At 41.9% G+C, this 15185-nt stretch overlaps 1 protein-coding gene across 2 annotated transcripts in view; it reads right to left on the minus strand.

Annotated features, from left to right (window-relative positions):
* Nucleotides 1-15185, minus strand: part of LOC133519809 (GTPase-activating protein) — a 74013-nt gene that overhangs the window by 25004 nt on the left and 33824 nt on the right. For both annotated transcript variants that reach the window (XM_061853930.1, XM_061853921.1), the window contains exons 3-9: nt 10360-11167; nt 9841-9953; nt 9333-9525; nt 5638-5786; nt 5084-5300; nt 2200-2403; nt 1599-1742 (exon numbers count right to left, since the gene is read on the minus strand). In XM_061853930.1, the coding sequence (XP_061709914.1) occupies nt 1599-1742; nt 2200-2403; nt 5084-5300; nt 5638-5786; nt 9333-9525; nt 9841-9953; nt 10360-11167 (1828 nt within the window). The remainder of the gene's footprint in view (nt 1-1598; nt 1743-2199; nt 2404-5083; nt 5301-5637; nt 5787-9332; nt 9526-9840; nt 9954-10359; nt 11168-15185) is intronic.

Below are 15185 nucleotides of genomic sequence, written 5' to 3' on the forward strand. Positions count from 1 at the left end.
AGATAACTTTCTTTGTCAACATTCCAGGTCTTTTTATCTTCAGAGCCTCGCGTAATCTGCGTAATAACTCGCAATAATAGACGGAATTTATAGTTTTACCTCTTTGGAGATACTCAACCATTATTATTCCCGTTGCATCCCAGAAAACAGATGCCATGACTTTGTTGGCCGACAAAATTGCTTTGGCTTTTTTGGGAGGCGGAGATCCAGGACAAACCCACTGCTTCGATTGCTGTTTGGTCTCTGGTGTATAGTGGTGGACCCACGTCTCGTCCATAGTTACAAATCTGTCCAAAAAGTCTAGAGTATCGGCTTCATACAGGTCTAGACATTCACGTGAATTAGTACGGCGAGCGAAAGCCTCGGGACCCATCTCGCCGACACCTTGGAAAAACCTAATTCGTTGACTATAATATTTTGAGTTCTTTCATAAGAGATGCCTACGATGTCAGCTATTTCCCGCACCTTTAATCGCCGGTCTTTCATTATCATTTCGCATATAATTGCCACATTGTCCGTGTTAGTCACCGTTGTTGGCCTCCCGGGACGAGGGTCATCTGCGATACTATCTCGTCCACGCTTGAATTCAGCTGCCCATTTTTTCACCATCGTATATGATAGACAGGATTGCCCTAATGTACTTTGCATATCATCATAAATTTGCTTCGGTGTCAATCCTTTTTTATGCAGGTATTTAATCACAGCACGCTGTTCTAATTTCTCCATTCTCACGATATCTACCGACACGTAACTTTAAATATGCCGTAAAATTGCTTTTAAATATAGACGCCATTTGAAATTTCGCGGGAAGACAGTTGAATAATGACAGTTCAAAATGGCGGCAGAAAAAAAGAAAAGTTTTATTTCAATTGACCAGGCCGCGAATTTTTCAATCAACCCTCGTAGTGTAGGTGCTAGAAGATAAAGTACAATTTAATATTCGGCGTCCTCTCAAGGCGGCTCTATTGATTTTTCTTTAATAAAACAAGTGTAAACAGGTTGTGAAGGGCAACAGGAATCTAATGATACGTCGTTTTGAAAAATCCGTCAAGTATTCTAAGCTACAGGGTGTACTGAATCATCACTACTTAAACTCATAACCATACTTTCTGGTTAAGTCGCAGTCGAGTAAAATGTTGATATTGGGGTAGATCATATACAAATCTATAGTTAAAAGTGGGATTTATATTCCTACAAATTTCGTATTAAGAGAATATCCCCTGAAAGTGTATAAGCGCTTAATCTGGGTTCAGCAAGTATTTACTTTAACAAGATGTATTTTTTCTAGAATATCTTTCTTGTGTACTTTTTTGTGTACAATTTAAAAAGTTTTAATATTTCCTAACATCATATTTTCATAGAGAACGTAGATATAGAGTAATACGCGAATTTCTCGAGGACATTACACATTTTCCAAGATGGCTGTGATTCCTCGAGGTCACCAAATGTCAAATGGTGTGGGCATGAAAAAGGGGCCTTTAATATATATACATACCTAATTTCAGAACTATTCCAGATACTACTATATAGACTATTCTAGAGAATTGCAGGACGTATTGTCTTGTTATTTTTATATCTGAAATGAAAACTGGTCATACGTGTCGGGGTGTGCAGAAGCTGCGGTAGAGCTCAGCCATATACTCCTCCTTGCAGACCTGCTGCGCCGAGCGGCTGCTGACCAGATTGCCCAGCGACTGGATCGTCTTCGAGATCAGCGTCAGCGTCCGGTTCGTTTGCGGGTCCTGTCTCAACCAAACACATATGTCCACGATGTAGTATCTTTCACGAGCATTCTAATTGTAGTAATATTATGACAATTTCATCGCGATATAACAAAATGAAGGCCCTTTGCACCTCAAGGGGTGCCTTAGGCCAAGAACATGTACAAATTAAGTAACAATTGTGTACTAAATCCTCAGGCAATAAAAAAGCTAAAACGCTATGTGGTTGCCAGAGAGCCTAACGCGACATATAATACATTGTATTATACCGCTTAATTTTAAGGAAGATCAGGTCAGTTTACTTTAACTTTAAAATTAACAAAATAATCATTTTTATCAGCCCATTTGGGCTCGTCCATAACCTTGTTAATTTATTATTCTAATTTCCTTTTTATAGAAATATAAAATAAAAACCTTTTTATTATAATAGTAATACTTGGTAGGTGTGGATTTAGGTAAAGCCTCATGCGTTACTTACAATTTGTTCGGTGGTAAGGTCGAAGAGCCTCGGGCCGAGTATGGCGGGCGCGAAGAACCGCAGGAAGATGAACCCGGAGACGACCGAGTACCGCACCTCCGCGTTGTGCGGGAAGTGCCGCGCGGCGCTCTGCCGCAGCGCGTCGAACAGCCGGCACATCACCGCCGGGCACATCGCGTACGACGACGTTATCGAGTCAAACACCTGGTACAGTCGTAAACACAAATATACTAGGAGACACCCTTACACTTACAGGCCTAGCCTGGAAACAAGCAAACCTCTCAATACGGATACTATAGATGTTAGACGATGACATACGTATTTCATGTAGATCATTTCCTACAATCTTACTAACCATACCTGATAGAACTTAGGTTTATAAGATAACTGAAAGACCTATTCACCGACTGTCTCCAAGATGGTGTCTTTCCGAGGTGCTGGAAGGAGGGTAGACTCTGCCTTTTAAGGAAAGAGGGCCGGCCAGCAGATGCGCCTTCTGGATACCGTCCTCTCGTTCTGCTGGACGAAACGGCGAAGGCGTTTGAGCGCATTCTCGTCCTGCGCATTGCCCGGCACCTTAGCGAGACTGGTCCGGATATAAGTGACCGACAATTTGGATTTCGGGTAGGACGGTCCACTTTGGATGCTCTGAACTCCCTTAGAGAGTTCAGCAATTACGCTGCGGGAAGAGGGGAGGGCACAGTGGCAGTGTCACTAGACATCGCCAATGCCTTTGGTACCCTCCCCTATACAGTCATTGCAGAAGCACTACGGTTTCACCGAGTGCCTCTATATCTACGGCGGGTCATAGAGCACTACCTGACAGACAGGGTAGTGCTCTATAAAGATAAAAGCGGCCTAAAATCAAAGGCCATGGCCTGCGGGGTTCCACAGGGGTCGGTACTGGGACCCTTACTGTGGAACCTCGGCTATGACTGGGCCATAAGAGGTGCCCAACTTCCCCGCATGATCACCATTTGCTACGCTGATGACACAATGGTGGCTGTGCGGGGAAAGGATCGGGCCGAGACTCTACGAAGGGCAGCAGTGGCCACTGAGCTCACAATGGGCAGAATTGAGCTCTTAGGCCTTAAAGTGGCTCTCGCAAAAACTGATGCCATAGTGTTTGGCGGACGAGGATGGAAGGTGCCAGCTGGTACCAGTATACCAGTCGCAGGTGAGGCGATCCAGATCAGGTCCAGCATTAAATATCTTGGCCTTACTCTGGACCGCAAATGGAACTTCGAGGAGCATTTTAAAAAGTTGGCTCCTCGAGTAGTGGGCGCGGCTTCGGCCCTGAGCAGTCTTCTGCCCAACATAGGTGGACCGGGCTCCCTGTGCCGGCGCCTCTACACAAGTGTTGTACGGAGCATGGCGATGTACGGAGCGCCCATCTGGGCAGACCGGCTTTCCAGCCGCAATAGAGCCCTCCTTCGCCGGCCTCAAAGAGTCGTAGCCCTGCGTGTTACAAGGGCATACCACAATGTATCACACGCAGCGGCATGCCTGCTGGCGGGCACCCCTCCGTGGGAGCTTGAGGCGGTGATCCTTGCCGAGAGATATAGGATGAGAGCTGAAGCCAGGGCGCGCGGAGAGCGGTTAGACCCTGAAGAAGCAGAAAGAGCGGAAAGACGTGTGCTGGACCGTCTTAAGGAGAGATGGAAGGAGCTGTTGGAGGATTCCCCCTATGGAACACGCACGATAGGGGCAATCCTCCCATCACTAGACGAGTGGTTAGGAAGAAAGTTCGGTGTCCTTACTTTCAGGCTAACGCAGGTAATGACTGGACATGGCTGCTTCGGTCATTACCTGCATAGAATAGAGAGAGAGCCCACACCGGTGTGTCATGAGTGCGGGGACCCAGACGACACGGCCCAACACACCCTCGAGACGTGCCAAAGTTGGGAAATGGAGAGACGGCAGTTAATATGTAATGCCGAAATAAGTGGTGGAGACCTCTCGCTGCACAATGTGGTGTCTGCTATGTTGCGCGGCGAGAGACAATGGAAAGCGGTTGCCTCCTTTTGCGAGATAGTAATCAAGAAAAAGGAGGAAGCGGAGCGTGTGCGTGAAGACGACGTGAACGCACACCCGCTACGGCGTAGGCGAAGGGGAAGAAGGAGGTTGGAATATATTAACCGCCTGCTTCCCCAGTAGAGCTACGGGGAGGGGACCCGCAATATGGCTCTACCCGTCTGGGGAGGGGTTGTAGCGTTACCAACCCCTCCTCCTTAGGCGCGAGGGTGCTAACGATTAGCAACCGGGGGAGCACCGTGGAAGAATGCTAGCGACCCCACGATGCTCCCCGAACCGGCAGGAGGGTCTAACGCCGCAGAGGGTTTAGTGGGTAGTCTTCTCTCCCCTTTCTGATCAGAAAGGTGCGAGAGCTGTGAGTCCCACATACCCCCACTATAGGCCAACACCCCACGGCCTGGGGATGATGCGCAAAAGCATTCCCTCTGCGTCAAAAAAAAAAAAAAAAAAAAAAAAAAAAAAAAAAAAAAAAAAAAAAAAAAAAAAAAAAAAAAAAAAAAAAAAAAAAAAAAAAAAAAAAAAAAAAAAAAGTTTATAAGATAACATAACTTACACAACTACCACAACGTCCACCCATACACAGTTACGATATTAATACCCCATAGTTTTGGACTAGTTTTCACTGTATTGTTTACGAACTAAGCACAGTAAGGGTTTCGTAAGAGTGTGAAAAACATCTAAAGTAATTGGGAGGCAATGAGGACAGGTTTTTCCTATCGCTTATTACTATGCTTACGATATTGCGTCGTCTCTCTGCTGCTAAGCTAAAGTTACGTCCGTTGAAATTGTATTATTTGTGAAGTTGGAGGTATCAGATAAAAAAATGTAGTGGCTCATTCAACGTCCGTACCCTCTGTACATAGTGGTTGAGGTTGGCGAGGTTGGGTTGCACGGCAGCGGCGGGCTTGACGCGCGCGGGGTCGATCTCGCAGGGCCGCCGGTCGGCCAGCACGGCGGCCAGCGTGGGCCGCAGCACCGAGCGCAGGTATGCGGCGCCGCTCAGCCGCATGGCTTCGTCCATCATCTTGGACACCAGCGTGTTGCCACGGAATATTGTCGTCGCGTCCCTGTACACACACATGCACAAAATACACTCTGTGTACTGCATTGAGGTGCTATGTCTATGTATTACTAGAGAAGGGATCTCGAAGAAAATGTTTCCGCACCTCAATGAAGCACCGGCACTTCATTGCGTTTCGTACGACTCCGACTACTAGCGAGATGCCACGCAAATGGCGAAAATTAAAAAAAATATATATATTAGAAATGAAGAATGCCGTTGTGCGTAACGAAAATTTGTATAAACCGCAGTGGTAATAGAAAACAATAATAAACAGGATTGTTGAACGTCTTGTTGGTTCGTTCTTTGTCTGTTCTTTCTTACGTATGGGGAACATAACTCACGTAAGCACTGATATCTCCGCATCGGCGAGTTCCCGCACGACGGGCACGATGAGGTCGTGGTGCGTGAACAACCGCACCAGCGGCTGCGCCGCGTCCGTCTTGCTTGCCACGATCTCCCCCAGGATGTACACCGCCGACGTGGTGATGGGCTATAAACCAACATTGCCATTTGTGATGGTTTAGTAAAGAGTATACTATACTTTCGAGATTATAGTTTCCGAGATGTTAACGATTTTGTAAAAGTGGTGGAAGAAACATGGTGATTTTTGGTTATTGCCACAAATCAATTTACTAACACCTAAGGAAACGTAACTAAAAATTAATCGTCAAAAATTATTATTTTAGTATTTTTACCAGCTCCAAAGTTTAGTACTTACTAAGCGCCAAAGTTGACGTACAGTGGAAGGTAGAGGCAAGGAACAGAATCTCCTTAGGCAGAACTGTTGCAAAAGTGTCCAGCTGTCAGCTATAAATAATAGTTACAAATCTCTCCAGAGTAGCGCTAGAGTAGCTTAGAACCTAGGCGTTATTGACGGAGTGAAGTGCGTTGTCAATGATTAGATTTTTTTCTCAAGTATTCTAGGTATTGTAGCGCCACCTATTTATGGATTTTTGTCGGACACTTTTTGGTATATGGAGATTCTGTTCCTTGCCTCTACCTTCCATAGTTTTAAGTATAAAACAAGTACCCGTCAAAAATATTTTTGACACACTTTTATTGCCGACTGCACTTTCTCATTTTTGTACGTCTATTAAGTACTTCTTGAGACCTTTCAAATGAGCCTAAACTCAATGTGTTTACGTTTTTCCATCGAAGAGTTCCTTTGGCTACCTTCCGACTGCATCATCAGATCAGCTCCATGTTAGCATACTATTGCATTGTCATCGGAAATACGGAAGTATACCAACTTTCAGCTCAAACAGACACCAGGAAGTGGTACAAATTTATGTTACAAGATTTGAAGCACATATATACGGTGAAGCTAAATAAAAGTGTGTATAATGAATATGTTTTGTTGTTTTCAAAGTAACTATAGCATCGCTTATTTTACAAGTTTCGTGTAAAACGAGCGATAAAAATATTTCGGTGACGCCACCACATATCCGCGAGTTCCGCCAAGAGAGCAACGATGCCCTGTAATTTGGGTTAGTGAATATATCATAGAAAGTTTGTGTGTAGATAAAATTGTGTATGTAACTGTACATAATTAAGCATTAAAACCCTCGTGTGATCCTATTAAGAAACACACTTCGTTCGTTTCTTAAACCCACACTCGTGTATTTTAATGCCTTTTATTATGTAGCAGTCACATAAACTACTATTATATAAAAAATTGGCCTTACGATTATTACATAAGTGTTAAAGATGAATATAACCTAATTGTTGATTTTTTCAAATCAAAATTAAATAAAATTAATATTTTTATTCTATTCCTATTCTTCTTCGAATGCCTAAATAGTAAATACTCGTAACCATGATGATTCATTAAGTGTGTTCGACATATTTCTCTATAATTTCTGTGATATATTCTCTCTCGTCTAATAACTGTGATATATGTATTTCCCCACGTTTCCGTGTTCTTCTCCCAAAATCTTTTAAACCATCAAAACTGCGCATAAATGTGAAATATAAGATCTTGGATCTTTGCAGATTAGGTTGTTATCAATCACTCCGTAACTTCGCAGTGGAAGTACTATTTTCACGTTCATAAACCTTAAATGCAATTTTTCTCAACTTGTATATTTGAGACAACTTGTACAATTGACAGTTTCAGATTCAAAAATAAAACAAGGGTTGTACCTAGGATTTGGTTGTTTTTTCTTTGAATACATTATTTTATGCAGTTTTAGGAACTTGCAATAACTCCATACCTCGAAAGTTGTACCTTTTACCAAACTTCATCACATTTAGCCATGACATAGCTTCTCCGAAATATTCTTCCCGTGAAAGCTCGTGATATTAGGAGGTCTGAGGTGAATGTAGGCCTCACATACATACATTGCACTCGAGCATATCAGTTAGTAACATGTGCAAATAAATCAATAAATGTTCGAGTTGTCAGAATAAGGATTTGTAACCTGTTTGTCATAGACATGTACTATACTAGGTTACAGGTTAACCTGGTATTTAATCATAATGTTAATGACGCATGATTTTAATTAGTTGTATCGCTCGCGTCAAATGATGATTCCTATGTCGCTCGCGTCGATTGATGATGCCTACGACAGTTCCTTCGCGTATCTTTTGAAAGAGTTTAAATTTAAAAAAAAATTTGGTATATTTACCGTAGTTATATTTATTTCTTAAAAGTTCCATTCCAAATAAATTAATGTGCTAAGCTTCTAAAAAATGTCTACATACATTTACGTGACACCTACTCCATATAAAAAAAAAAGTGTCATAGGGACCATCATTCGACGCGCGAGGTATAACAAATTAAAATCATGCGTCCTTTGTCATTTTGATTTAAAACTTGGTTACAAATACTTGTTACGGTTAAAAATCGTAACTGTAATTTTATTCTAAGAGTTGCTAATGTACTCGTAGTGACATCTAGCACTATAAGATTGCAAAGCATTGTTTGTTTGCAGTTGGGTCGATTCTGTTTCAGCGCCATCTATCCAAATCGAGTGGTACTCGATCAGAGGGCAACTTACTTTCACTCTATATACATTATGGTTGTTATGAAGACTAAGATATTTTCTTTAATAGTCTAAATATTTAGGTATTACTCTTGTAAAATATTAATGTTTAGTATTTCGGGCTTATGCTATCCTTTTGCTGTATTACTTTTGTATTTCAAAAAGTATTGTTTGGGGTAAATATGTTTTCTTTCGTATGGCAACTCCAGACTAGAGAAGGAGTGACAGGAGGGGTCGTATGTCAGATTTTTTCTCGAGAGCCAACTACGATGTAAGCAACAGCGTTTTTTTTCGGGTCGATAATCTTCGGCAGGCATGCCTAGAAACATGCACCCACATTCATAACAGAGGTAAGTTCCAGTGGCGCATATTTGATCTCGGAGGGATTCAATCCAGCCTCTGTGTTTTTCATGCATACTTAATTATCTTATTCTTGTTACAGCTAGCGCACTTAATTAAGACTGCGGTACCAGTCCGTTACCATTGTGTGTGTATTAAGTATAGACACTTAATAATAGTAGTATAAGGTTACCTTTGTATTACCTCTCTGTACTGCTTGCTCATTTTCTTTTAAGGAATTATACATATTTGTATTTCAAACTTAAACAATAGTTTCATCATCTCATCCTAGCTTTACCTTCTTTGTACGCTACACAGCGTGCTGGCGCCCAAAATAGTACATAGATTAAGTTTTTCAAGACATTTCTTTAGAAATTTCACAGACGTGTATTGTGGAAATATCGCATGGAACCTACGAACCCTGAGAAAACTACTGATAGTCTCCAAAACTGAACTAGACCGTTACATACTAAGTACAAAATAATACCTTATTCTGACAATTCGAAAGTTTATTATTTATTTACAAACTTTACTGAGGTGCCCGTAAAATACCCTTTCGAGTGCGATGTATGCTCATACGAAAAATTTACTCCCAGCAGCCTACTAACTAAACCCCTCCGCCCCGTATAGGGGTTTGTAACCGGAAACTCGGCGCTATCAGTGTACGGATTGTTGCCAGGTGAGTATTAGTTGATAATAGCGCAGGTACCAACCTTCTGTGTGACACTCATAAGGAAGAGCTCCTCGAGGCGGCGGTAGTGGTGTATGGGGAAGACGTGGTCGACGGTGTACTGCAGCAGGAGGCGCAGCGAGCCGAGCGCGGCGCCGCCCGCCGCCGACAGGCGCGTGCCCGGCGGCGTGGCGCCGCGCGACGCCGCACCGCCCGCGCGCGCGCTCAAAAAGAACCTGTACACAGTACACACCTTTAAAGTGAAGCCTGACATGATGACGCTACAAACCGCTTACATGCGGCAATAATATGCGTACGTCATGTACTCATGTACCGCTCATGCCAACTGATGGCAATCACCCATTTTAAAACATTGTTTATTGGAATGCTACGCCATATTCGTCCTTTTATCATGTAAATATTTTATTGTATTCATAATCGTTCTTCTTGCTGCATTGGGAATCCTTTTTGGTGAACGTTTTTACCACATAAATTATAAAACCGGTAGTGAACTCGTAAGTAAGAGTAGTAATAGTATGGCGTGTAGTTACCAGGCCCTCGGCGCTGGCGCCGGCTGACGCAGCTGCAGCCGCACCTCGCCCAGGAACACCGGCGTGGCCGCGTCGTGCCACACCGACACGCGCGCCTCGCTCGCCACACCCGCCTGCCATATAATCACAATGAACATCTCTAATATTGCCTATTCTCTTTAATCAATCAAATTAAACAATTAAACTTTATCAAACTTGGTCGTGCTTTTGTGTACAGGGCCTACAGGGGCATTCCAAGAGAATGCCGTTCTTCCAATAATTCTTAAAATGCTGAGAATGCGATCATCTGCTTTATTAGCAGACCTCATGACTGAACTAATTGGCAGTGATTTCTCGAGCTTTACGCATTTGACTGAGATAGCTGTCATACAAGGCAAAAGTATTTCGTAATCGACATTCTCGTGCAATGCCCCTATATCGCACCATGCGAGTGATAGAGCGGTATTTATAAACGTTGGGTTCTTCTATTTAATTGCCTTCAGGGTTATGAATGCCGCTCGTCCCACAAAATTTACCCACCGATTGCGAGCCATCCTTGTCTTTCGGGTCCGCCTCCAAAACGAGATCGAAGCAGAATATTTCATCAAATTGAGGGTTAACAGTTTTCTTTTTGGGTTTGGTGCGTCTTTCGACTCTTCGTCCGTTCGAATAAAGTATGGTGACGAGAGCGAACGGATCGCACTGTCCGTTTTTCGTGGTGAGCTCTGAGCATTCGAGCACCCGCAGGCGGATGGTGTCGGGCCCTTGGCGCGCGGCGCAATGCCGCTCGGGGTCCGACCAGTAGTCGGCGGCGGTCGGCGAGGGCGACGTGTCCGACTCAGACATGGCGTGCATAGGCGGCTTGGCCCGCACCGCCCACTGCGCCCGGTCCTTTAAGCTCTCCGAACGCGAGAGCGACATGGTGGGTTCAGTTGCAACGGCGCTGAGAAGCTTTTTACTAGTCGAACTCGAACACGAGCCGAACCGCATGCTCTCCTTACAGTACTCCGATAGCCTCCCGAGATTCTTTCCTTTGTTCGCTTTGGACGGACAGTTATCCGCGCCGGGGTCGGGGTCCGGCGGCTTAGGCTCCATGCGCAGCCGCTTTCTCGAGTCCTCCAGCGACAGCTCAATGTAGGCCTTGCCCTGCACCTCCGAGTCCGCGTCCACGGGCCGGAGCGCGAACCAGTGATCCTTATTGTTGTACCGGTGTAGGTCTTCCCTTTTGATGGCCACTTTGCCGAGCACTCGGTCCTGCTTGAGGTGCTTATCCCGATCGAACACGTATATGGAAAGGTATCGAAATCTACGCGGCACCTCAAACTGGAACTCCTCGCCGAAGAAGGGACTGAAACAAGAACAATGGTATGTTATACTCCGAGGCGGTAGTCATAGACATACAGCAATAAAAGTAATGTATTTAACATTAAACACACTTGTATTAATATATCCGGTAAACATAAACAGTCGCCAGTCTAAATAGTTGTGACATAATCGTAGCATTCGTAACAATCGCAATAGCAACATAAATCATTACGACATTAGATATTCATTCAACCAATCGCATAGGCATTGTCCAGGCAAGCAAGGTGAATTAACGATTATTATGTTAGAAAATTAGTCAACAATAAATACGAAATGTTTGCAACATTGCTGATGCCAATTTCAAAGTAGTCGGTACTTCGCTCGATGACTCAATAATATTTAGAATTCGATCAAATTACAATTCGCGTGCAAGAGGTAAGACGTGACTCGCCTCTCTATTTAAACATAGCCACTTATAGCCAGTAAAACAGAGTAAGGTGAAACTTACATTTATTACCTACATATTCACAGCACGCAGTTGCAATAATCGAAATGAATTGAGGATTAGTGTTATTACAGTAGGTACTGCAACTACAATTCAGCAATATAATAATCTCGCTGAATTATTGGATAATTTGGATATGGTGGAAGTGAATACATACCTACTATAATATGAGCTATAAATCGCCGATATTGACCATACGTATTTTAACTTGACGAGGCATTCTTTTCGGTCCAAGGAATCATAAGGGAATCATAAGATTTCAAACGATTATCTTTAGAATGTATTCAACAGCCATAATATTGTTATAAAATTATTGCAGGTTATCTAGCACTGTTTATTAACACACCGTTTATGTTATTAACGATTCATATAGATATTTCGTATACTTTAATCATTTAATGTTTAGGTTCACATATTTCAATGAAGGAAACTGTAAGTCTACAACATAAGTAACTACTATTGTATTTAATATAACAATACAAGACTGTTTGTTTCTGAATAAATAAATAAAAAATAAGATAATGCATATTTATTCATTACGCTAATAAAAATGAAAATGTTGAATGTAAGTAAAAATTAAAGCATATTGTAAAGGAAGGTAAGTACCTACACTAGGTTCATATGTGAACATGTTTTATAAATACGACGCTAAACGTGTTTAGCATGAAGTATCCATACTTATATGTACAGAGACATAATATAAGACGAATTCATAGAAGAGAATGTGCCAATTCATATTAAGCACATAAGCAATAGTTGCAATGGAATTATTTACTACGATAGTGTCAACTGTCAAAAACATCAAGAGGCAATATTTATTTACGGTGACTCATAAGTATTAAACAATCGTTATCGGGTTACTAGTAGGGAATGCAAAGAACCGATAACCGAGTATCGGTTTTGCGCTCGGTTAAACTCGAAACCGAAAATCGATTAAAAACAGAGTAATCTCCAGCGGCCTAGCTAAACTGGTTGTGCAATACTTACGCTAAGGAAAGACCAATTTAGCTAGAACCACCAAGTAAATGGCCCGTACGTATTGATGACACTGAACCATTACAGAAGCGCATTTAATAGTAGTTTATGTGACTGCTACATAATAAAAGGCATTTAAATACGACTGTAGGTTTATGAAATGAACAAAAATAGTTCCAGTAAAAGATCACACGAGTGTTTATGCCCTAATTATGTATACAGTTACATTCACTAATCTATAAACATTATAAGCTCTCTACGATGTATTCAATAACCACATGTTACGGCCGACATTAGGGCATCGTTGCTCTCTCGCGGAACTCGCGGTGATAGCTATTTAAACTATTAAAACAAGACTGCAAAGTTGGTTCTTGTTTCGAGCTCTAAGTTCTAACTTTGGAGTCCTGAGCAAGCGAATAGTATTATAATAATTGTAAATGTTATAATAACAATTCTAATTGACCGTTGTTAAATACATAAAATAGCACAGGCCCCGGTCTTTTTGGGCTGTTATTGCACACTATGCCTTTAAACGCTTCAATTAAAATGTATAATTATATATAGTGAAAAGTTTGTTGTACATATTTAATGAATAATAAAAAAAATGCCTTTATCAGATTCGAGCCCGGGCCCTTCTACATAATAGGCTGGTTCAATATCGACCAGGCTAAATTAAAACTATTTCAACGTCATCATTTTTAGTCATAATTATTGAAAAATCAAACAGTAGACAAATAATCATAACATCATTCAATTTCTAGGTAAGCTGCTATGATACTTCGTAATTGCAAAAGAAATAAGTAATACCTATTAGTTATAATAGCAATTAGAAGGTTTAAGGAAGGTTTAGGAAAATATCGGGGGATAGTAATCGAGGGGCTTTGCTCTCCGAGCCCCTCTCGTGGGGGGCTTCGCTCTTCTGTCCCTCTCCCCCAATAGTCGGATTTTGCGTCATTAATTCGCTTTTTCTCTTACGTCAAATATTTCTTCAAAATCATATGCTTTTAGATTGTACAGAGATTTACGTAATAAGTAAAGCCTGACCAGTAATATACGATCACGCGCCGTATTGCGGAATTTCAATGGACCTAAATTTTTCATACTAAACTAAACTGTCACCCTATACATAAGAGTAACAGGGCCCTCTTGACAATGATTATATATTGCTAGGCGGGCTTTAGTTAGTACTCCCCGTCTGGTGTTGGGTTAAGAATTTCCCTTCCCTTTTTCCTCCCGTGGGTGTCGTAGGAGTCGATTATGGGATATGGTTTCAAGTGTGTTGTGGGCGATGGGCTGGCAAACTGTCACATGGTGCAATATCACAAGTTCATTATTGTTTTTTTTAATACCCAATAATTGCTGGATGTGGCACTGAAACTAGAAGTTGTATGTGTTCTGCCTAGCATTTTTGGAAATACAGATGCGAGTTTAGTATGTTTGTTATGCAATATACGACACTTGTTTAACATCCTACTCCAAGAATGTTAGGTATATTAAGCGGTATGCTCTACAATGTTTATGACTACTAATAATAATGTTCATGAATAATATGTGAAACAATTTCTGAGTTACGAAATTGGAGGCAAATGTTTATGGGAGTTAAAAGGATCCCGCCCGTTTTGGTGTATTTCCATCTGTGCCCGCCCCACATGACCACCGCTATACAAGAGGCGGGCATTTGTATGTAGCGCCTATTCTCATCTGTGCCCGGCGGGGACCCCCGATCCCAGCACCCAAAGTTCGAAAATCCCGGTATGAAGGAAAACCGGTATCCCAGTGTCGTGTGTGCCCGTAATTCAATAATTCTGGAATCCCGGAGTCCCATAATCTTGATTTTACTCGTTCACCGGGATCCAAAAATACAATAATCCGGTGTCCCTCATTCCTAGTCCTAGAATTTCCATAAACTATCTAATTTCAAGGTCATTTTGCCTCACGCTCGAAGAACAATAGATTTATTTATTAAGTTCCATAATGTTCTTTATTTATCTCATTTCACCCAAAAAACATTATTTTGATTCAACATCTTATTTAACTAATTGTCAATTAGAAATCATCAGATCTGGGCGTTGAACAAATTTTGCTTTAGGAAACTTAATTTCTTAATAAATTCTGCGAAAACAAACCTACCTGTTTTACTTTTTAGAACCAGGTAACCACATATATAGCTTAAATGATCTCGTAAATTATTGATTTGATACCTAGATCTAAAGAAAACATTGATTATTGTTGAGAAATTGATAACTCGAAACCACGGTTTTTAACCGATCTCGTCGTCGGTTTTGATCGGTTAAAACCATCGGTTAAACTCGATACTCGGTTTTTTCATTACTCGGTTGCATTCCCTAGTTCCGAGTGACAAGATATTTATTGTGGAGTCGTAGTCGCGGACGCGTGGGGCGCCGCCCGCGCCGCCCACCGCGCTAACTTACTATTGCAAAATTAGCTGCTCTGCAGACACGTGCTTTCCTATCGTTATTCCTTCTCGGCAGAAACTGATGCTAATGAGATTGAATTCATAACGCCAATGCATTTTAAACTGCTGCTAAACTTTATAAATGAGGTAGATTCACAAATGGCA

The sequence above is a fragment of the Cydia pomonella genome, chromosome 1, assembly GCF_033807575.1.
Source record: "Cydia pomonella isolate Wapato2018A chromosome 1, ilCydPomo1, whole genome shotgun sequence".
In the NCBI taxonomy this organism is placed as follows: domain Eukaryota; kingdom Metazoa; phylum Arthropoda; class Insecta; order Lepidoptera; family Tortricidae; genus Cydia; species Cydia pomonella.